The 22,467-nt window shown below is 55.3% G+C and overlaps 5 protein-coding genes across 5 annotated transcripts; 2 read left to right on the forward strand and 3 right to left on the reverse strand.

The window, feature by feature from the left end:
* Positions 1-535: 535 nt before the first annotated feature.
* On the reverse strand, positions 536-3,201 carry VOLCADRAFT_94793 (uncharacterized protein; the record flags this gene model as incomplete). The annotated part of the gene is made up of 2 exons (XM_002953976.1): positions 536-2,784; positions 3,111-3,201. The coding sequence occupies 2 exons, from the start codon at positions 3,199-3,201 to the stop codon at positions 536-538; spliced, it is 2,340 nt and encodes a 779-aa protein (XP_002954022.1).
* A 204-nt stretch (positions 3,202-3,405) lies between these two features.
* On the forward strand, positions 3,406-12,818 carry VOLCADRAFT_121243 (uncharacterized protein; the record flags this gene model as incomplete). Its single annotated transcript, XM_002953897.1, has 17 exons — positions 3,406-3,455; positions 4,472-4,513; positions 4,949-5,084; positions 5,259-5,365; positions 5,670-5,824; positions 6,184-6,329; positions 6,629-6,754; positions 6,995-7,219; positions 7,435-7,626; positions 7,934-8,081; positions 9,372-9,460; positions 9,540-9,596; positions 9,724-9,780; positions 10,071-10,377; positions 10,716-10,867; positions 11,060-11,976; positions 12,564-12,818. The coding sequence occupies 16 exons, from the start codon at positions 3,406-3,408 to the stop codon at positions 11,273-11,275; spliced, it is 2,205 nt and encodes a 734-aa protein (XP_002953943.1). The 3' UTR covers positions 11,276-11,976; positions 12,564-12,818.
* A 3,146-nt stretch (positions 12,819-15,964) lies between these two features.
* VOLCADRAFT_94796 (uncharacterized protein) lies at positions 15,965-16,580 on the reverse strand (the record flags this gene model as incomplete). Its single annotated transcript, XM_002953977.1, has 3 exons — positions 15,965-16,162; positions 16,405-16,488; positions 16,542-16,580. The coding sequence occupies 3 exons, from the start codon at positions 16,578-16,580 to the stop codon at positions 15,965-15,967; spliced, it is 321 nt and encodes a 106-aa protein (XP_002954023.1).
* A 1,442-nt stretch (positions 16,581-18,022) lies between these two features.
* VOLCADRAFT_76090 (uncharacterized protein) lies at positions 18,023-20,786 on the forward strand. The gene is made up of 4 exons (XM_002953898.1): positions 18,023-18,432; positions 18,503-18,562; positions 19,111-19,224; positions 19,648-20,786. Exons 1-4 carry the CDS (start codon positions 18,133-18,135, stop codon positions 19,828-19,830), a joined length of 657 nt encoding a protein of 218 aa, XP_002953944.1. The 5' UTR covers positions 18,023-18,132; the 3' UTR covers positions 19,831-20,786.
* Positions 20,759-22,247, reverse strand: VOLCADRAFT_45493 (uncharacterized protein; the record flags this gene model as incomplete). The annotated part of the gene is made up of 4 exons (XM_002953978.1): positions 20,759-20,839; positions 21,079-21,192; positions 21,583-21,775; positions 22,105-22,247. Coding segments are annotated over 4 exons (531 nt in total), but the record flags the coding sequence as incomplete, so codon positions are not given.
* Positions 22,248-22,467: the final 220 nt, after the last annotated feature.

Genomic DNA, 22,467 nt, shown 5'->3' on the forward strand with positions numbered 1-22,467 from the left:
CACAGTAGTTACTGCGAAGAGGTGTATGTGTGTGTTCTTGTGCCTGCAAACTCCTACCTGGTGAGCCCTGCGGGGCTTTAAGGGCACTGGTAGCTCATACAGGGCGTGGTTTGGCACCAGTTTCGGATCCTGGACGTGCCACAATTCACCTGGAATGGCCAGGGGTAGATGTGCATGTATGTATGTACGTATGTATGCATGCATGTACGTATGTATGTATGTGCTACACCTTGTTGGAGGAATCATTACACCCTGTTGCGGCAGATCCGAAAGGATTGTCGGTGCGAAAAGTTTTGTGTAGGCGCCGGCTTCATGTATTCGTTGTACATCAGTTGGTAGTTGGTGTTCAGGCGTAGGGCTGTGTTCATCCATAGTTTCGCGAGTTTGTTGGTCGGGGCAGACACCACTGCCGACTTCCTGCTCGATGTTTCGAACATGCACGTGTGCGTCTCAATGTGAGAGGCTACACTGGCAATTGGCTGAGAGCTTGCGCATTATCGTCGTTCGACCTCCAAGCAGCCGTTGCCTTTCTCACTCATGCCAGCATATCTAGGCGCTCCGTCAGCATCAAGCCCGAGTCCCACTGCTGAGTGGGCAGATGCTCCAACTCGGGAGACCGCCCCCGGTAAGGACCACAACCCCTACCGGCCACTGAAGAGGGGTCTGCCCCTAGTGGCCGCTGCGCAGACCCGCGGTTCCGTTCCCCCGCCGCGCGCATCTGTGGCCCCTGCTCCCAGCCGTGTGTGTGCGGGTGGATGCTGGCTTCGGCTGCCTGTGCCTGACGTGCCACTACAGCCTGCGGTGGTAAAGACCCAGCTCGGTTTCCACCGCCGCCTGCGGCAGCCATAACCGTCGGAGCTGAGGCCTCCAGCGCCGCCTCCTCTTCAGCCACCATGCGCCGTAGGGTCTTCAGCAGCTGCTCCGTTGCAGCCACCTCCTCCCGTAGGGCCCGCAGGCGAGCCAGTCGCTGCTCGCGAGGCACCCGCACACTGCCGCTACCATTCCCATCATCCCCACCCGCAGCAACGTCACCAGCACCTACGCCGTTAGCAATGCCAGCAGCTGCTCCCGCAACCGATCCCCAAGCGCCCATGTTTGCGGGCCCCGTGTTCCGCTCCGTTGCTCCCGGCTGGCTGCGTGGTGCTGCTCCGGATGCGGGATGCTGTGCATCCTGCCCAGCAGCTCCAATTGCCGTTGTGCCGCCGCGCTCCGCCGTGCGGGACGCATTATCGTACAAAAGCTGGGCCAGTAGCTCCGGCGTCTCATAGTTGCGCGGGTCATCCAGCAACGACGCAGCGCCCGTTGCATTATCGCCACTCGTGTCTCCGCCACCTCCAGGATAGCGTTGCGTTGCTGGGAGCTCGTCCGGGCAATGCTGGCCGTTGCTGCGCCGGCGCTGATCCCTTCCATCACTATCACCAGCAGGTATGGCTGCTAGCGTGCGGTGCAAGGCAGCCCCAACTATAACCTCCGCTCCCCCACCCTGGCCTGATGTCACAACCGCAGCCGCCACCAGCCCCGCAGCGGCGTCAGGTTCTGCCACTCCGTGGGACTGATGCGCTGCACCAGCGCCGCCGCCCACGGCGACGGTGCCGGTCGCGTGTGCAGCGGTGGTAGCTACGGCGGTGTTCCTCAGAGATCGGAAGCTACAGTCCACGGGCAGTGCAGAAGCAGCCGCAGTGTACAGCGTTTGCCCGTCCGCCCAGCATGCACTTTTCCACCGCTCGTGAAGCTGACTTGGTTGCCGGCACTGCGCTCCACGGGCCGAGGGTTCGGTTGTTTGGCAGGGCTGGCTGCCATTAACGGCGGCCGCGCCGAGCTCCCCGCCCCACGCGCGGCACCGTTTGAGGACACCGCGCTGTGCGGCGAACAGCGTCACGGCCACACCAGCCCGCGCGCCCTCGCTGCTCGCCGTCGGTGCGGTGCAGTCCTCCACACCGCTACCTGGGTACGTACCCACACCCTGGAGTGACTTTGCAGCACCACCGCCTTGCCGTCCGGAACAATGGGGTTCCATGGGGAGATATAGTTGCGCTAGCGCCCAGCGCTCTGCTGCCTCGGATCCCTTAGCACTTCGAGGGGCGGATCCAGCGATAGGGTCCGCGGACGTGCGCCCGGACGACTTAGTAGCACTAGGCACCGCAGCCGCAACGGGCAGCGACACACCTCCATGCAACACGGGGCACAGCGGAGGAGAGGCTGCAGGCTGTGAGGTTGAAGTGCAACGGACAGCAGCGGACTCCATTTGCCGCTGCCGCTTCTGCTGGGGCGGCGATCCTTCTTGCTGTTGTCGCTGCGGCAACATGAGACGCCCTAGCTTGTGCTGCAGCCCCTGAGAGCCGTTGTCTGCATTCGTTGCGGAACAGACCCGTGGGCCTGAGATCTCTGTGGCGCAGTGGTGCGCATGCCGCTGCTGTCGCTGCTGTTCAGGCTGCTGATGGATCTCAGCGCCAGCGCTCGGGGTTTGGTCCGATGACGGTATGGCGGTTTGGAGATGTGCCTGTGGGCCGACACCCGGGACCGACGTTTTGGACATCGACTGTGCGCTTGGGAGCGCAACCGTCTTAACCTGCGGCGGGTGCTGTGGTGGTGCGTGACGCTGGATCGCCTGCAGCTGCCGGGACTGCAAGACTCTTGCTGTGGCGGCCATAGCCGCCGGCATGGGCAGCTTGGGGCCTGGGTCCTGGAACAGGCTGACGCCTAGGTTGCCGTCGGGAGGTGGCTGACGGTGAGGCTGAGGATACTGCTGTTGGGAGGAGTGCGGCGGAGTGAGGCCCTCGGGACCTGCGGGGTGTTGAATTGCGGAGGGGCCTGTGGAGCGCGACAAGGCATGGAAGCAACAACGTTCTAGTGACAGGACGAACGCAACTTCTTTGCTCGAACGAGCAAACAGCCATGTAGTCAGAGCGCCGTACGTACCTGTCCAAGGTAAGGATGCTGTTGCAATCCGATGATGCATTTGATTCGGCTGCAAGGACAGCGAATGGGCTGCGCTTTCATTTCCAGAGCTTGCTGTATGCGCTGGTGGTATCGTTGTCATTTCCGCAGCTGCTGTTGGGGAGTGCTTGCAAAGTGCAGACGCCGGCAGTTCGCAGCCAGGCGCTACGGACCTGCCGCACTGTACAGGATGAGCCCCGGCCCCACAGCCACGGGCGGCGCTCTCGGGGGCGCTATGACAGCTTTGGAGGATGACGCCCGCATTGAGTAGGATTTTCTTCCGCGGGCCTGCCCAAAGGCCCCAAGTATGCTCACTTGTGTTAGTTACCAATAATATATAAGGTTGTACATGTTTTCTTCCAGCGCTCACCGAGGGGCAGGCCCAACCCCGCTAGGTCTGCATCACTCAGTTGGGCAAGTGATTGGGCATCGTGGCCAGCAGCGCTGAGGGATTCGAAGTATTTCTCGATGCGAAGATACTTCAGCGATACGCGGACAGGTTGTCGCAGTGTTGAGGGGTGGGTCGGAAGTAGGTGAAGGTGCACACGTAGTGGGGCAGTTGGGAAGTTCCGTTTGGATTGGTGACGATTCCTGTGACCATAACCATTACTATTTGGGAAACAATTTGCCATGCTATCTCACTTGTAGCCACGCACGCAGACCAGCTGTTTCCGCCATCTGTCGCTGTGTTCCGCACTGCCGTGTCAACCCAGTATATTATCTACATGCACAATATTAGTCATAATGAAAAACCATGGCATGATTCCTTCATGCCACAGTACTTCGCATCAATTCCTTGTCAGGCCATAAACTGTCACAAAAGCCATACACCCAATTGATGTGCCAGAAGTGGTATGCTGTCGGCCTGTGGCGCGCTGTGGTTACAAAATATCCAAGCACTGGCGGCAAGGAGGACAGCCACTTTGGATCCCGCCGTACCAAACAACTTTTTTGATGGCCAGTCGTTGAAGATAGTGTGATACCAAAACATGTGTGCAATAGAGGGATACTATTAGGTGATTTGGGATTATCGTGCAAGCCGTAAGCGGACGTCTTGCTTTGATTGACAGAGTTCGGTGAGAGGCGATTGTTGATCGTTGAGCACAACAATTCACCATGCAAGTCGCTAGCAGCAGAACTGCCTGTTCCTTCTCGAGCAAGGTGCGGATGGATTTGATATGAACTTGTCTTTGCGCTCGCCGTCGCTACGCGGCTGGGCTTCTTCTGGCCACAACAACACGCGTTGCGCGAAGGAAAACGAAAGAGCCACTATTAAAAATATAAACTATTGTTGCATAGCGCAGTGATACAGCTGTATGCCCAATCAGCGATAACTTCGGTGTGTGGTTGCGTCTACTAATATCCCTGCAAAGCAGGCGAAGCCGAGCGCTGTACTGATTTCTTGCCGCGCCTCGAAGTCTTTTTCAAGTAACCTTCTTCGGCGTGGGAGCCGGCTTGTAACCAAGGTGGTCGCTGAGCCTTCTGTTGCGACATCGCCCGTCGTTGATGCGCCTCCCACGACGTCGATTCCCAGTGGCGGCGATCCTTGGGAGGATGAGAAGTGGGCAAAATATAAGTAAGTTCTGTAATTGCAGTTATAGCCAGGTTGTTAACCGGGTAATTTGTGGGTTGATGGCACACGGTTCACAAAATATAAGGGCAGATAACTGAACTAGGTTTACCTTTTTGTCAAAATCACATCAAATCAAGTGGCCGCAAACACTTGCTCGCATTGTTCTCGCTCTTACACCTTCTGGCAAGTGGGCCATCTTTGTCCAAGTCACGCGGATGGACAAGCCCTTAAGAGCACACGCGCACCCAAACACTCGGTGTTTAGCGGGACGTGTCAGCTTGGAAGCTACGAAACATAGCCTCACAGACACTGGATCTGCACGGATGAACCGCAGCGTATGCGTAGCCCTTGTGTGTTGGCGAACACAGCAGCCCAACCTCAGGGACATGGGCCGCGATGCCACTCTGCTTGCTCCTTGCCAACATGGTCATCGTCCAGGTGGACCATCTACCGCGGCGTCGCATACGACCTGACGTCGTACATGGACCGGCACCCAGGCGGCCGCTGGCTCCTGAACCTGGCGGTGGGACGTGACGCTACTGCACTGTTTGAGTCCTACCACCTGCGACCGGAGGTGCGTCACACGGTGCCCTGTTTGCCACAGCTTCTGACAGCATCCGCAACAAGGTGCCACGCTAGCAGTAGTCGGCACCCTTGCTTTTGCAATCTTATGTGTCCTCATGTGACCGGCCGGAAGGTGATGGATTCCATGGCTAAGGCTGATGGATCAGACTGTCTGGTTCCGCAGGTGGCCGTGGCACATCTCAAGCGCCTTCCGGTATTGGAGGGCTTCCCGGTGGAGGCAGTGCCGCAGGCTCCCCGCCCCAACGACAGCGAGCTGTACAACGCAATCAGGTGTGTGGGCTTCCCGTCCGCTGTTTCTACAAGGGTGGAGTGCGCAGCACTGCGGCCAGCGAACTGGGCCTGTGTGGGATTTGCAGCGGGCAATTGGCAAGGTGGCGCATGCAGCGCTTCAGTGTCCCAAACAGCGATGTGGGTTTCAGCCGGGGCGCCTAAAGGAACTCCGTTGGCGCTACAATAAAGAGAAAGGCACACAGGCGCCTGTGTGATCACCAGCTGTGGTTCGCTTATTGCGAGAAGCGCTATACCACGAGTAACTTTTGCCTTTGCACGTGTGCCTGCACGTTTGGGATTCCAGGGAGCGTGTCCGCAAGGAGGTGTTTAAGGGCACAGATATCAAGGGTGCTCACCGCTCGGGCAGCGAGGGCGCTGCATTCGCCGTGTTGTCGTACGCAGCGGCGACCTACGCGTTGTACACATATGACGCCAATCCGCTGACTGGCGCACTTCTGGGTGAGAGAAAAAGGGGTGTGATCAGGGAGCCCACCTACCTTAAAAAACGCACGTGCCTTGTCTACCAGGCATTATTGTCTGTGTTGACAGCTAATGTGAGAGCTAATGTGTAATTCTATTCATGTCGCATTGAGAATGCATACTGGGTTTTTGTGCGGATGCTGCTACAGTCTGTTTCCAGTGGCGCATACTTTCGTCTCAATAAAGTCGGGGAGCAGTTGTCAAAGTCAAATGCTCTTATGATTTTCTCCTGTCCACGTCTATGCAAGCAGTATGCGCTTTACGGCAAAATCACGGATACACCACGGATGCAAGTCTTTCTCGCTGTTATGGCATCTGGGCTGCCACTATTTGTGCAGGCTTGGCCGGCGCCTGGATTGGGCTGACCATCCAGCACTGCGGTAACCACGGCGCCATGTCCACCAACCCCATTGTCAACAACTTGATGGGCCTCACTAATGATCTGTCGGGGGGCTCCAGCCTCATGTGGCGGTACCACCACCAGGTGATTGATTGGCCGGGTGATGCCTAAGGGGTCTTATGGTGGACTTAACTTTTCAGCTGTGACGTACCATTTGGGTTGCAGCGAGAGAGGAAGAGGCATGGCTAACTTTGTGGTCGTGCGCTTGCGTGTAGTCCTGAAGGTAGACAGCGTGGATCTTGCAGTGCACCCCCTTTCCATACCGGCACACACTCTTCCGGAATTTATTCGAGAAGGTAACACAGCTAGGTTTAGCTTTGGCATTTCCGATGAAGTAATTAATCAATATCTTTTTGCTGCATGCTGCTTATTCGACCATGCAGGTGTCCCATCACGTCCACTGCAACGATGACGCGTTCGACGAGGACGTCTTCTCGGCCTTTCCCTTCCTGCGCTTCGACGACCGCCTGCCACGCTACTGGTACCACCAGTACCAGCACATCTACATGGTACGACAGGAGCAAAGTCAGGGAGCAGAGGACTAGATCATTTATTGTCTTTAGCGTCTCAAGGACTGGAATGGACTTCTTCCGGCTGGCATGATACAGAGATTTGTGCAGAAAGGGCGCTCCATTAACGCGCCTAAACACGAGTAAAGCAATTACTGACAATTCAATCCTGACTTGCGTGCACTTATCCTGGGACCAAACCTTTTTTCCCGTCTGTCTTCTTTGTGGTGGTTGGCGCAGTGGGCGCTCTTCCCCTTCCTGCAGCTCGTGTTTCAGGTGGGCGACTGGAAGGCCCTGCTGGATAACCGCACTGTGGGCGCAACCATGTATGGTGCCTCGGAATTTGAGCGCCAGACTGTGGTCGCGGGCAAGCTGGCGCACTACGTACTGCTGTACGGGCTGCCGGCCATCCTGCATGGACCCGGTGCCATGCTGGCAGGCGCGGCGGGATACTTGTTCACACAGGTGGGTGCGGTGGAACGGAACTGAACTGCGATAGAGAAATCTCACCTGGACATGACCGTAAAACCCCTAGGGAGAGCCCTGATGGCCCTAAATGCGTTTAGAGACGCTAAAAGTTTGTAATGAATGGTATTGCTGTATGTAAAGTATGCTACATGTTGCCGGAAGTGTTGGGTACACCGTAAACAGCTAACCAACCTTTTGATAAAACCCTGCAGAGCATTATGCTGGCGACCACGTTCGCGGTGTCGCACAATGTCCCTGAGACCAAATCGCTGGACCCGGGTCCCACCCGTGAGAACCTGGACCAGCCGACCTTGGAACGTGACTGGGGCGTGCAGCAGGTGCTGACATCGGCCAACTGGGGCGGCGTCGTCGGCAACTTTTTCACCGGTGGGCTGAACCTGCAGGTAGGGTTGGGGTCTGGGTTCGCGGCCGTGTTAGTTGCCCACATATTGCATTGAGAGCTTATGGTCGATGGTGATCTTTGTGAAAGGCCTTGGGGATTGTGTAGAGCACTGCCAGTCGCCCTGATGGCACCTTCAGACTAAACATGGGCATGCTGAAAGCCGCTTCACTTATGGCGGGGCCAAAGCGCACTAATGGAGCATGTCCTGCTGAAACCTTGCTAAGTTGGCCCTCCGGCATTTTGCTACCCGTGACGCCTCGCAGCGCGATAATGCCCAGTCTAACTGGTTTGATTCCCGTTTTCCGTAGATCGAGCACCATTTGTTTCCGGCGATCTCCTTCATGCACTACCCCGCCATCTCCAAGATAGTCGAGGACGAGTGCCGCAAGCGTGGTATCAGCTACGCGCATTATGCTACACTTCCGGAGATTCTTTCGCGCTTCGTGCGCTTCATGGGTGAGGCGGGTGCCGCCCCGCAGAAGCCCGTCCGTCGCGACGGCGAGATGGTTATGCTGTCGAAGTTTTAAAGGCACTGCGACCATCTTTTTTTACAGAGAGGTTAAGCCTTAGCGCAGTAGCAGCGCCCTGATTTGCACTCTGCCTCGCTGAAAGGATCTTGTCTCGCTGTGTTCGGTGATTAATCATCATGTGCAGTGTTATGCGATAGCAGGATTTATGTACCCTGTAGGGCAGGATCGACCCTCCGTGGGCTGGTTGTGACCTGTAAGCTGTGAATGCATAGATGTAGTACGGTGCACGCATTTTGACAGCAGCGATCAGCGATCAAAGCATGTGTTTGGCTATGAGGTGACGGTTAGCTCTCTGCGTCCATGGGACATTGGGCGGTTGGTCCCTCGGGCGAAAACACCCAAGCCGGAAGCCTCGAAATGCAAGGTGGGCGTCCCAGTGTCTTTCATGTTTCGTTTTGACGTTTTGTTCAAGGGTTATATTTGGTATGTGCCATTGAAGATGTGGAGTGCTCTGCAGTTGCAAGAGAGTTCCTGACAGAGGAACTCTGCGGGAACTCTGCGGGAACACGCCGCGGAGGTCATTGGCTATGACAGTTCATGAGAGATCGTAATTAGTTAAGGTTTCCATTTGCCCTTTTGATGGTCCTGTTCTGCATGTATGGAGTTGCGCTTGTGAGAGGCGACGAGGGTTCTATTTTTGAGTGTGGCTTGCCTACATTGGTGCGTGTATGGGCACGTGCGAGTGGGTGAGCTTTCGGATACCGACCGAGTAATGTGACTGGTCTGGCAATTCCTTGGTAATACCAATTATTTTTAGTGCAGTTCGTTTTGCCTACCGTTTTGCTTTGGTTGTAGTGGTGGTCTGTTAAACAAGGCAACTTGCGAACTCCTGCGCAACATGGATGCCCCATGGGTCTCCCTTCACTCATTTGTTTAATATGTTAGAAACAGGGAAAATATGTACTGAGCAATAAGTATCACGTCCATCGCCTTATGAAGCGTACGCAGGACGACAAGCGGACGGCGACGGTTAATCCTACGATCTAGCATACAAGCTACATAGTACACCAGTAACTCCTCCGAAATATGCATAGTGGTTCGTAACGATCACGTCCTCATCAACACTTGTTACTGACCCGGCGACGAGATTACGTCCGCACCAAAGCGGTTGATTTTTTGTAACGATTGATGGATATCTTTGAGCAAGCCGATGGTAAGTAGTAGCAACATGAACGGAAGCGGCAGAGTTATGAAGCCAGGCCTCTGCGCGCCGCAGCGTTTACGCCAAGCCGGGCGGTGTTGCAAGAAGAGGAGGAATCTGCAACGTCTACCGCAGCTAGGTATTTACGTCCAGCCGTTTGCGTGGTAAGCTGTCATAGAAAGTGCAGCGGCGCAATGCCGGAACGACTAACGGTTTCACCAACCTGTGGGGGAATCCTCGCAGTGGAACAAGAAGCTGTTGAAGGAACTATATCCAAACGGCATTAGATGCGGAGTCCTGGTAGGTGATCCTTGAGGCCCAGGTCGGCAGACTCCTCCCAATATCGACATGTATCCCACGCCTGAGCGCCTTGGCGCCTGCGCCCCGAAATCCTGCTGTTCCCTTACTTGGGTCACCATTCTCGCAGCTGGTAGCGACCTGTCCAACGTCATGTGCGCTCTTGCGCACCCTGCCCGGAAAGCAGGTGAGCTGCCAAGCTGCGCGTTTGGGTTTCACAACCCGCAGGGTGCCGTGTTGCCGCTGGGAACGACACTGCACCGGTACTGCGTGCAGGCTCCAGGGCGGCTACTCCATACCACGTACTTCCCATAAGACACGTCCACACGTGCACTCTAGGCTTTTTACCGGTCATGATCAGTCCACCAGGCCCCCTGATCGCTCAATTGCTTAGCAGTCCGACCACCCTAGTGTCTGCAGCAGTGCCGTAGACGATATTCAGTTGTGTTGTCTTGATCGCATGTACGTTGCTTGCAGTTGCTAGGCTCGGTGTTGACTCCAGGAGTAAGCCTCGCGGGCAACAGCTTTGCTGCTTGTTGCGCTGCCGGGGAAGCGCTGCCGTCGGATAAGGTGTGCACCGTGTACGTGCTGCGCTCATCGCCGCCCGAGAATCCGTCTGCTTCCGCCGGTCCCGGCGTTCATGAAGACGTGCTGCTGGTGTGCTGTCATTACGAAGTGGCGCGGGCGCGAGCGCCAGCATGGGCGCGGTCGGTGTTAGGGCAGCTGTCGTATCGCCACGCAATATTCTTAGGAACCATGCCGGCAGAGCAATTCCGAGGAGCAGGTACGATGGCCTTGGGGGAAGGGGTACCGCGCGCTGTCACTGGCGTGCGTGATTTGTGGCGTCAGCAGTGATGGCTTGGGCGAATAGGGTGTACCAAAGCACTTCCGCATCTCCAGCGGGACAGTCGCGACTTAGGAACCCCAGCCAGAAACGCATCTCCAGCGGCAGAGTCGTGACTAAGGAACCCCAGCCTTGGCCACACGGGGTCCTCTCGTTGATTGGGGACACAATCACGCTTGCTGCCATCTCCCCTATCCTCCAAGCGCGCATGTTCGTGATAGCTGCACCCAGCTTTTGCTGCAGCACCGTAAGTTCTAAGTTGATGCATTTTTTTCCAGGGGATGCGTCGCAGGAGGAACTAATCTTTGCGCTTCGGACACGGGCATCGCAGCAGCAGCAGCTGCAAGCCGGTAGCAAGGGCCCTGTGCCGCTGCTGCCCAGAGGCACTGTGGTCGGCGGCCTGCCTGCAGCCCTATTGTCGTACTCCCAGGTTAGTTGGCCGGCTCGTTGTTAGCAGACTTGCTGGCGTAGTGCGAAGTACAGCACAGGTAAGATGCTTTCATGCGTCAACCGCGTGACCAGCTGCACTCGAAAATAAAATAAGTCACCGGGTTATCACCTAATGGTGATGTATGCAGGCGCCGCAGCTCTCCCTCCAATCACGGCTGCGTCCCTCGCGCAGGTGCGTGGGGCCTCCGCCGAACTGCTGGTGATGGTGGAGATGGTGCTGGAGGGGCGGCCTGCACTAGTAGAGGCGCTAGCTGCGGCGCTCGTGTCAATGCTGCGGAGTCATGGTGCAGATGCGGTGGCGTCTCGGCTGTGCAGCCGCCAGGTGCTGACGGCAGCGCGCAAGGAGCTGGGACTAGGCGCCGCAGCTGCCTGCGAAGCCTACGTGTAGTGCAGAATCAAGTCGGTTGTGCACTGGCAAAGGTGGCAGAGCTCGATGATCCTTCTGTAGGCTTTGCTTGTTTCGCGAAGAGTGGCCAACAGGGAGGGCAAGGGTATGTCTGCACGGAAAGTCTGAGCGGGGCTTCGACTTCCATGCCCGTTGACGTTGTAGCTACGCAAGCCCTAGCGGAAATAAGCGCACGGAGCATGGTATCACTGTCGGTACAATGCAGTACGTTGTTGGTCTCTGGAGGTGGCCTTCCATAAAGCCGTTGCCTGCATCGTAATTGCGCAGGCAGCCATGTAAGCACTGCTTATTCAAATGCGATGTCCCATGGCATATCTCAGGTGGAACGTCAACTGTGCTCACACCACGTCCTATGATAGATTAGGTTCGACGAACCGAGGAAGGAGCAGCACTCGGATCCTCAAGCCTAACCTGCATAACGCAGCTTGAATGAGGCCTGACACGCAACCCCATAATCTAGTCCTAATCAGTCCACGGGCCCTGCACATGCTGCACACAATTGGCCCTGACCGGGACACCCGGGAGGGTGGGCAGCCTCTCGTCTGGACCCCGAACTGCCCAACCCCGGTCGGTTGCTCTCAGTACTTGAGCGGCGCCGGCATAGGCCACACTTGCTCGCTCTCCAGGTCTACGTTGACTGGCGCGTCAAAGATATCCAGGTATTCAGCTACGGTGGGTGCGTCCTGAGGACCGGGAGAAGAAGGGACGGGCACGTAAGAAAAAGCAGGAATGATGTCTTCTATGGGTTGCAATTGCGCTAGGCATCTGGAATAAAAGCATATGTAACCGACCGCTAGGCAGTGAACTTTCCTAGCTGTACAAGGGGAGCCCCTTGCAAAGTGGGTAGCTACCACCCGTCACAAGCTGCAGCTGTCGTGTGTCAAGCAAACACAGCATGCGGCTTGCAGCCAGGTGTCCGCATGTGGGTTATCCTCGAGGATATACGCCGTCCCGGGGTACCGGCTGAGAGTCACTTAGGAAAGGGTGCAACATACTTGCGAGCTGACCAGGAACTAAGTTGATGCGCCGTTGATCCGCTAGATTTGGTTGGATGCTGGTGGTGAGTTGCCGAACCCAACGAATACATTCTGAAGTCGGATGGGGTGACGGATTAGGGTGCCCCTCTAGCAGGGGAGAGCAAGGACTGCCCCGGGAAAGGGGGCCGCTGGCGAAGTTAACCACCCTGTAACAACATACATACTAGGCATACGTCCACGTTCGTGTAAGCTATGCGGTGGCCCCTTACGTGCTATCAAGTTGCATTACTGACCTCGGTGGGTGTGAGGGACAGCACGACTTCTTGCGCCGGCACGTCATCCAAGGACGATTCCACGGAGTTCAGCTTGCGCCGTGTCTCGGGCTGATATCACCGTTGAACATGGCACGGAAAACCTAGCGTTAAGTACTTGTGTGCCATACAAGACTCCGGTGGCTCAAGGGACGTGGGGGGATGTCTGAAGTATCAAAGCCAATTCTAGGGTTACTCAACGGGTCAGCGTGCGCCACCATGGATCGGTACAGCAGTAGGAGCGAATCTGCCTAGGTCCCCTAAGAACTACCCTCGATTGGACACGGTTGTCGCAATGTATTGACCGAGCCTAGCACAACTGGTCATGCGCGAATGTGACTCACATCTTGCGCCGAAGCAAGCTCCGGGCCAGCTTTCCGAAGGAATGCATTAATATTTGAAGCGGACTTGACGGCCCTGCATGCAGGGTCAAGGCATAGAGCCGGTTAAACACCCTGCAATACTAGCCTGGTGCAATCCTGGAGCAACCTGCCGTGTCAAGTTTGCACGGCCCCTTGCCATCCGTCACATCTCCCATGGCAATTCGAAATTCTTTAGCTCTGTTGTTCGAACACCTATCCAGTAACCCTCCGTAACCGCTCAATCTTATACCCCAGCCTGGGCTTCAGACCCGGCCCTATCTGCTTTGAAAGAGGCGCGAGTCCAGGGCCTCCTCTGGCCACCCGGGGATGGTAGGCCCTGGGCCTACGCCTGTTCCAATCCGATACATCCCATCACCTTCCTCCCTGCCCCTATTCCTCCCCGTGACCCTACAGCCCACCGATACATCCGCGCAATCTCTTCTGCCAGCCTTTTCCATAGACACATGCAGCCTGAATGCAACCCTAAGAACAAACATCGAGCTCCAGCTTCGATGTAGGGCTGCCGGAAGCCTGGGGCTCCACTGCACCCATCACCCGCCCACAGGCACAACCGCTCGCCAACCAGGCACTCAGCCCTTACTGCTACTGGTATGGGGGCCCGTTTTGAGCTCGTTTGATACCAAGCACGCCTTCCCGCACCTAGCTATCCAATCCCCAGTCCTGAGTCTTCTTCATACACAGACTGCCTGCCTCCCTGTCATCCTTCCACCTACACGCACCCGAATGTGTCCAGCGGGTCCATCACCTCCACAGAGCTGGCGGAAGGCACGAACGCGGCGTACCAGGCGTTGAAGTAGCGCGCAGGCACATCCTCACAGCTGGAAATGACCTGATGGGGCGACAGGCAGGCCACGACAATAGTCAGGCCGCCTGACCCAATGGACTTCCAGACAAGGGACCTGACGTCATGTGTGTCAAACTGATTGCGCAGCAAAATAAATGTACACCACAGTCCCATGTCCAGCAAGGCAAGGCGGCAGGCCAACTGGTATGGCGCCCTGCAAGGGTATCACGGGTGAAGTGCACGACAGCCAGTCCTGGACAAGGCGCTTACCCTTGCTTCTGATAATCGCAATTCTGAACCCTGGGTCAGCACGTCTCGAAGCACTCCCATAAGCTGCGGAGTTTTCCCCTGCAATGGTGTGCGAGACAACAGGCACATGGAAGTTAGGAAACGTTCCATTGTGCCTATCCATTGCTACAAACCCCGCAGCGCCGAAAGATCATCAAAATTAGTCCACAGGTCATGTCAGCACTTGCTTTGGGCAAACCCCATGCCAAGATCTGGGGGCTTACCTCAATAACGTGGATATAGCAGAGAGGGTACACCAGTAAGAAGCCTGTGATCTCACCGTCCTGCCCGTGTTTGTCTATAACGCGCGATAGCTGCACTGCATTGCAGAAGGAATGGGAAGGCTGTGAAACCGGGGCCGGGGAGAACGCTGGGGGAAGGGGAAGAGCTGTGAAAGGTCGGTTTTGGTGGTATGTGTACGGTTGACCCCCGGTAGCAACCCGCTAGGCTTTGTTATTTTCCGCCCAGTGACTCACGCCTGACGCTTTCCATGCTATTGTGTCTTTGCACCATACGTGCCACGTATACTATCCGTGTGATGAGGACATTCTGCATCAGGGAGTACACGGGTAGGATGAGTTCTCTGGACCGTGCCTGTGGAGAGCAAAAGATTGCCGACCTTTCCAGCTTTTGCGACTTTGTTCAGGATGACGTCGAGGAGAGAGTCTCGTGGCCCTGCCTCCAGCTGACTGCGTAGCGCATCGGCCATCCTCGCCAATGATAATTGTTTACTAGGACAATTTGTTGCTCAACTCTAAAATATATTAAAGAGGGTATAAGGCTAATCGCTTGGAAGGAGCAAGATTACTGCTTTGGTCAAAGAGGAGCAACGAGCTGGATGGTTATCTTCATCGGTCAATTATGACACGGCTTGAAAACTCAGCAATGCTACCATGACAACTTTGCTCCGAATAGGACGGTGATGCGATGCGTTTTGTCGACGTTTCTAAGGGCGGGCATTTATATATTTCAATACAGATCACGAAGTGTACAATTCCATAGCTTGTACCAACTACAACATAAGCTATCGGTCATCTTTTTTTGTGTTTCCGGTATCTCTATGCTGCTGCTCAGCCGCTGTGCTGGGCCAAGCTGGCCAAGCCTGGGGTCCCACTTAACTTTACCTCTCCATGGCCTCGCCGATAGGACGTAGTGCGTAAAGATGCGTTCCATTGCTGGAAGCGACTACTGCTATGAGACCCCAGTCTCCAACTCTCTATCCGAAAGCAACTCCCAAACCGCTACAACCGACAGAACAATTGCCGTTGGATCTCGGGTGTCCGGTTTAACCTTGTCGAAAATAATGAAGGCCGGGTCTCAGACAAAAAACGTTGCGCTGTGGCTTGCCATGAGGATTTTACAATATAAGCATAAGGGTGCATTTAAACCAGTTCATCAATCACTCCAAATGGCAGAATCAATACATGCCAACCCGCAACCTTCCCAACCCAACTGACCGCAACCTAACGATGACGCGCGTGAGTGCAGAACGCACGTGATGGACACAGACGTGGAAACATCCGTGTTTGCCTGCTCCTCTTCAGGGGTAATCAAAACGATTGCCCCGCCAAGACCACCCTTTTGCGCCACCAAGGATAAAGTAGGTAAAGACGTCAAGAATCTTGTTTGTCCAAAAGCCCGCAGACCCAACAGTTCATCGGCTTCGGCTATTGCAGAACAGCTACTGAAGCCCACGCTCTTGCGCCACAACCCAACGGCTCCAGGAGGGTCCTACTGAGCGGCTGTTTGCTCTCATCATCCCACCCGCCGCTATCTACACACTATCCAACACCTCCGGCAACATCACAAAATATGTTTCCGGGCGCCGAAAAGTGGGCCATATACGTGCATCCGGCCCCGACCTCATTAGCTGGCCGCAGCATGCACGGCTGCCCCAAATGCGTGGCGATCTGCTCTGGCGGCGGAACTCAGCGGTCCCTCCACACCCACATCAACTCCACTGCGTAGTTAATGACGTTTGACGCCCCCTTGCAAGCCTCCCGGAGCGGCGGCAATAGAAGCCACGACGTGAGGGCTTGCTTGGTGACTACCAGGTAGATCAGGAGGGAGGCCAGCAGCCAAATGACCACGTTGGCACCTTCCACCGCCATCGCGTTTCGAAGTTGCTGCGGATTGCCAAGTAAAGTAAGACGGGAGACAGAAAATAGGTGGCCGTCCGGTGTGACGGGGCATGCAACCACGGGGCATGCACAGGGCGGGTATTGCAAGGGAGAAAGATACATGTTACTTAAGTCTTCACTGGGACATGTGGTGCCATATGCGAGAGGCCGGCAAACAGCCGCATGCGCCATCGGCCAGCACGCTGGGAGCTTTGGTGGAAGTGTGATGAACGTGTGCGCACACGCACCTCCCTCCGCAGCTCCGGCTCCGTCTCAATCATAGTTCCATAACGCGCAGGGCCTCGGAAAGCCGGAGTCGTCGTTGGTGTTGTCTGCAACAGCGAAAGCGTGCAAGGCGTGGAAAGGCACTTGTGGGAGTTCTGACCGGCGCGTGACAAATTGGCCTATTGTGGCCTACTGCCATTTTGCAAGGCCGTTGGGCCGATGTTCATGGGAACGGCGTCTGTGCTCTGCGTCATGCACAGAAGAGCAAAAGTCAAACCCTCTGGCTCTGTTTTTAATTTGTCGCAGGCAGGTTCATGGGAGCTACCTGCGTGCTTGAAGCTCGTTGCCCGGCGCCAGAGCTCAGAGAGATGGATGCCGTCGCTGCGAGCCTCCGCACCCCCGGTACTGGGAAGGTGGCCATATGGAGCGGCAGGGAGAGGGCCATCCGGCTGGACAGTTAAAGCGACGGTGTAGGTTCGTTCCTAGTCGAGAGACTGAAGTTGACCCAGTTTGTCTGTCGTCTCGTCGAAACGGAAGTAAGCTCAGAACTTGTTCTTGTTGTGTAGCGTTAAGCTAACGTTTTAGACATAATGCTGAATTAGGTGCTTTTGCTAGATAGCGCTATAAAGATTTAATTCGTTACGGAAAAGCGGGGCTTTTCCAAAGGTGCGAGGCTGTCGACGGTCGTCAGATCAGCTGTACGAATCTAGGCTGGTATATTGGATAGCCTCTCGGAATTCCGGAACCGTTGGTACCAGGTCTGGTGCGCTGATACGAGCTGATTCCTAGCGGCCCACCAAGTCGTTTCACGTTGGTCTGCACAGACACGCAAACAAGATTTTACAGTATTTTACCCAAATCGTCAGTATCCCGGATCGCTTGTCTAGGTATTTGTTCCGCTGCTGAAAAGGGCAGTCACACGCCGGTCGAAATTTTGGGTTGACTGAATCAAGTTCATTCTAAAGGACCCGATTGCCGTGCGGCAGCGTGCAAACGCAACCAAACAAGGCCCAAACCTGTTGTGGTTAATAGCCAAGGCATAGGCACAAGGGCCAGGTAAAACACCTGGCTAAATTTCGAGTTATTGCCAGTGCCTCGGGTTGGTGCTAGGTTTTATTGGTGCGCCGTTGTGGGACGTATGGCACTATATGCCACTGGGGTAGGTTGAACAGTTCGCGGTGCCTGTATGTACGGCTAGTGACTGACTTGGTTGTTGGTCCCCCTTGTATTATCGCTCACTAAACCTCCCTCACTCATAGCAACGCCATCGCAATTCATATGCAGTTAGAGGCGGCGGACGTCGTGGACGCACATGTTTCGTTACAGGGAGTGAGATGATAAATGTATGGGACGCCTGAGCGCGTAGCACACTTAGCACACACGGGACGTAATCCTGCGGGCTGTCGTACTCGGCGCACCTACCTTCATCAAGCTTACAGTCGCGATCACGACAAGGAAAGCACGCATCATATAACTGTCACCTGATCGTTGTGAAAATTATGCATCTGGAGAGACCAATTGAGCGCGACTTTTGTCTTGCCTAGGTAGCCCGCGGCCCCAAACAGTACAGCCGTCGTACTTCAACGAAGGTTAGGCAAACATCACGCCACTTACTTCACCTTACTGTGCTTGGCTAGTATTCTCACGTCCATACGCTTTGGGTGACGTTGTGGAGCTCTGATTTGCCTATCTCTATCACGACTTACTCAGACGCTGTTCCAGGAATCAAATAAATTATAAGATTAAGTAAAATGGCGAACAATATGGCGCAACAATTAATTGAGCAGACAGTAGTATCGTTAGCGCGCCAAATGGAAGCGCAAGTCGACCGAGAGTTACAAAAGCTTGACCATCTTGGCGAGGATGACATCGAAGCCATCCGACAAAAACGAATGGTCGAAATGAAGCAGCGTCAAGATAAAATGAAGGAGTGGGCTGCTCGCGGGCATGGCGAGTATACAGAAATACTTACGGAGCAGGACTTCTTCAGGGAGATGAAGGGAGAGGAGCGTATGGTGTGCCACTTTTACCGGGAAAACTGGCCGTGCAAGGTGGGAGACAAGCGCGCGCCTTGAAAGGGGGCGGGGTAAACGGACCCAGCTGACACGAGTAGTGACACAGGTCATGGACAAGCATTTGAGCATCCTTGCGAAAAAGCACATGGAGACCAAGTTCGTCAAGGTAAGTTTTGCTTCTGTACAGCCCCAACAGGGTACCTATGCTTACAGATTGCGGGGCTAGGAGGTGATGTGGGTTCAGCCATCTACCCCACCCCTGAACGAGTATTGGTGGCTGGTAAAAGATGAGAGGGTAAATTGAGGTTAAGCTTATTATGCGATGGTTTGCTTTAAAACTTCCCTGCATGGTTTGCGCAAACACAGCGCTTGCTCTGTTCTTTTCACCCTTACGCGACGCCTTGCCAGCATGGGCCGTATGCTTCGGAAAGGGACGCAGTATACGAGCCTTCACATTTATTTGTAGAAGGCCTGGACTAGGAGAGCGTTTGTGCCGTGTAAGTACAGTGCCAAGTAGGAGGTGCTGCTCGTTTGCCGTTTGCCCTCGGACTGCATGGCGCCAGAGTTTTATAATTTTCCAGCACCCGTACAGCTACCTTTTCCACCTGCCTACCTTCCATCAGGTCTGTCTTCAAAAACCGTGCAGCATGCGTTCGTGGCCATCTCAATGCGTCTCCGCCGGGTGCTGTGCTGCCATACCTCGTCGCTTTGCAGATCAACGCAGAGAAGAGCCCCTTCCTGACGGAGAGGCTCAAGATCTGGATGCTGCCCACGCTGGCGCTTGTCCAAAACGAAAAGACTGTGGACTATGTTGTGGGATTTGATCAGGTGGGCACTCCGATGTGGCGGCAGGGCGGAAGTAGGGAGCATCAGATTCGGGCTGGAGGGAACGGACACCTCGCGCACTGCCCCCAGGGAGGGGACGCTTGCCTCGCGGCCCAGAGTCCACGGTGCATTTGGGTGCACTCATAAGCAGCCTTGAGGGTGCATTTTTGCGCGGGAGGGTTTAGGTGGCTTGGAGTAGGGTGCAGGGTTCCGCAGGGACCACATGCCATGTGGTGGCCTTTCCTGTATGCGTGGGACCCAACGCTTTTGCACCCAGATGGGGCGCCTGTGCGTAGCGATACAGAGCAACGCAGCGTGCCGCTTGCAGTTCCCATTTGCGTATGTTGAGCACGGCAAAGGTGAGCGAACGCGAGACCCTCGCGTTTATAAACTCATGCTGCGCCACATTTCTTCGCCATGCAATAGTTGGGCGGCAAGGACGACTTCGAGACGTCGGTCCTGGAGGAGCGGCTGGCCAAGTCGGAGATGTTGGACTATGACTGGAGCGCAGGCGGGAAGGCGGCCGCAGCGGCGCCCAAGGGCATTCGGAAGGGCGGGGGCGGCGCATACAAGAAGACAGAGTCCGACGAGGACTCAGACTTTGATTGACTTTTTGACATCGAAGCAAAGTGCAGTGATGCGTTGGTTCCAATGACGTGGAAAGGCTTCAGCTGCGTATACTAGTTGTACTGATAAAGTTGTTGACGCGCAGGAGGAAAAGTAAGTGAACTGAGAGGGTGAGGCGTTGCTGCTTCTCTTGTATGTTTATTCACAAACGTGCAGATGGTGCCTATCATGCTCCTACCCAGGCTGTGGTAAAGAGCAACAAGTGCATGTTTGCAGAGTTAGTAACATAACCCGCAGTGTCTTCCGGAGTCAATCTCAGGGACTATATCGTATGGATGCCATACGATCCGGTTGCTGTTGTTTACGTGACGTTGCTGTTCGACTTTAACTTGGTGTGCTGACTCAGATATGGTCTGCGTGCTGTCCAGGACCGTTTTCCAGTGCACTCGCCAAGGATGCCAATTTACAGCTACTTGTACGAGCGGTTACTTCTGGCAGGCTCGCAGCAGGTGTAAAATATAGTGACTTAACTGCTCCTACGGTTGACAAATGTTTCAGCAAGTGCCTTCCGGTGCTCGCTGATGTGTGCCCCGTAAGGTGATATCTCTGCCTGGCCTCGAACCAAGCCCCCGAAGCCATGGCGTTCACTGGGGTCAAGTGTTCCCCATGCATCCTGATAATTCAAGTCAACAGTTAGCTTGCGTTTCCCGTTCATTTTTAGCCGCAGTCATACCATCCCGTCCGATTGCCGCTGTGGCATTCACGGTGTGTTTATGGGCACCATTGAAATTGAAGAGGCTGTCGCTTCTGTAATCCGGACATCCTTTCAGAATGTATCCAACCCGATGCGGAGTCAAGTCAGCAGAAAAAGCTAGAACGGCCCCAATCAGCCTTTCTTTACCGCACCGAACCCCTTATTGATTTTCGGTGGCGGCACGCGCACGATCTTTGCCCCCGGATTGGCCGCCAAGTATTCCTCCTCCAGCGCTACCAACGCCGGCCGCACAGCCTCCAGCACCGACGGCTTCATTCGGTCATGGAACAGCACGCCCTGTGAAAGAAGGCAGGTGAGGCAAGTCATGCCGTCAGTAACTTTGTATCCATATAACAGTGAACCTTTTGAGTCCACTGCCACAGGAATGTAGTAACGTTAAGGGTCGCTCAGAAAAAACACATGCAACACATTTTCTTTCTGGCAACAGCACTGAATAACTTCTATGACCTGAACGACGACGTAGTCGTGTGTTGTGATGCCTGGAGATCAGCGCTACCGGCTTAGCGCAGACGCACCTGCAAGTGGTCGTACTCGTGTTGAAAGATCCGGGCGACCCATGGGTCTGTCAGCTGCAATCTGACAGGCTGCCCATTCGCGTCGAGCGCTTTAACCGTTATTTGCCGTGAGCGCTGCGGCGGATGGATAGCAGCAACACAAAAATGCTATGATCAGCAACAGAAATTACGAAGCGCCCCGTGGTACATGTCCATGCTGCAGGCAGGAACCCATGCGCACAGTGTGCCCAGGTGTAACAGGGCTGGAATAGCAGTGGCCGCCCATGTAGCATTCATCTGTGACTAAATTGGATCCCATGAAGTTCTTCGTTTGGGCCTTTGCCCCGAGCAGCGCAACGTCATCTTGAAGGCCAACGCCGATGCGAAGAGGGCGTCACGCCATGCAGCCCACGAATACCCCGCCTGTAATCAGCCCTGAAGGCTGGCAGCACATGCACTGCCTTGGGTCCATCGTTCTCCCACACTTAGAAACGCCCCCCACAAGGCCACTGCGCTTCTGCAGACCTCAACATCCCCGTAGATGCGCGGGAAGGACAGGCAGCCCTCTTCTCCCAGTTCCTTGCCGCCCAGCTGCTCCACAATTTCCGGGTTGACGAGGATGGACTCGTTCCCGGGCCGGTCGCGGCCCGCCGGGTTAAAAACCATCAGCCGTATATTGACGCCCACTTGCGGCGCCGCAAGCCCAACGCCGTCGTCCCTACGGCCGAGCAGTTGGGAAACCAAGGCCGGGTTAGGGCGACGCAGTCAAAGGGCGAGAACCGAGATGAGGGGCGGATGAGGCAACGGAACGTTACCCTCATGGGAACGAGACACATCAGAAAGGGTGAAGAGCAGCACGGAGTAACGGGGGTTCAACATCAACGGAATGATGGAAATGGTTTGAGGTGTATCACAAAAACGAGGAAAGAGATGCACTAGACGTACTACGAGTATGCCGAGTATGTTTCAGGCCTAAGTCCGCATGCAGTAGAGGCGGTACGGCTACATGTCTCTCCTGTATTCACAGGTAAGGGCCTCCTAACTTACTGGTACATGACCTCGATCATTTCGTTGGCTAACCGCAGTAGCGAGTCATCAAACACGCCAATGCGTGCATTGACGGCCCGCAGGCGCGGGTCAGGATATTTCACGATTTGGAGCGGACTCGTCCAACTGAGCTTCGTGACTGTGCGGGGACACGGTTGGGTCTTACTAAATCACCCGAGGCGCGTCGTACATTCGCCTTTGGTGGCGAACCCAAAGCGATGCCATCATGTTCAACCAGGCAGGATTGTCACATGCGTGCAATAGCGGTTACGTCTCCTCAGCCGCCTGTAGGGACAGCTTGGAGGGGCGTCACGCGCTATCTTCTACGCGCTGCACAGTTGCCGGGTGGTAGGAGCTGGGCAG

The sequence above is a fragment of the Volvox carteri genome, assembly GCF_000143455.1.
Source record: "Volvox carteri f. nagariensis unplaced genomic scaffold VOLCAscaffold_39, whole genome shotgun sequence".
Classification (NCBI taxonomy): domain Eukaryota; kingdom Viridiplantae; phylum Chlorophyta; class Chlorophyceae; order Chlamydomonadales; family Volvocaceae; genus Volvox; species Volvox carteri.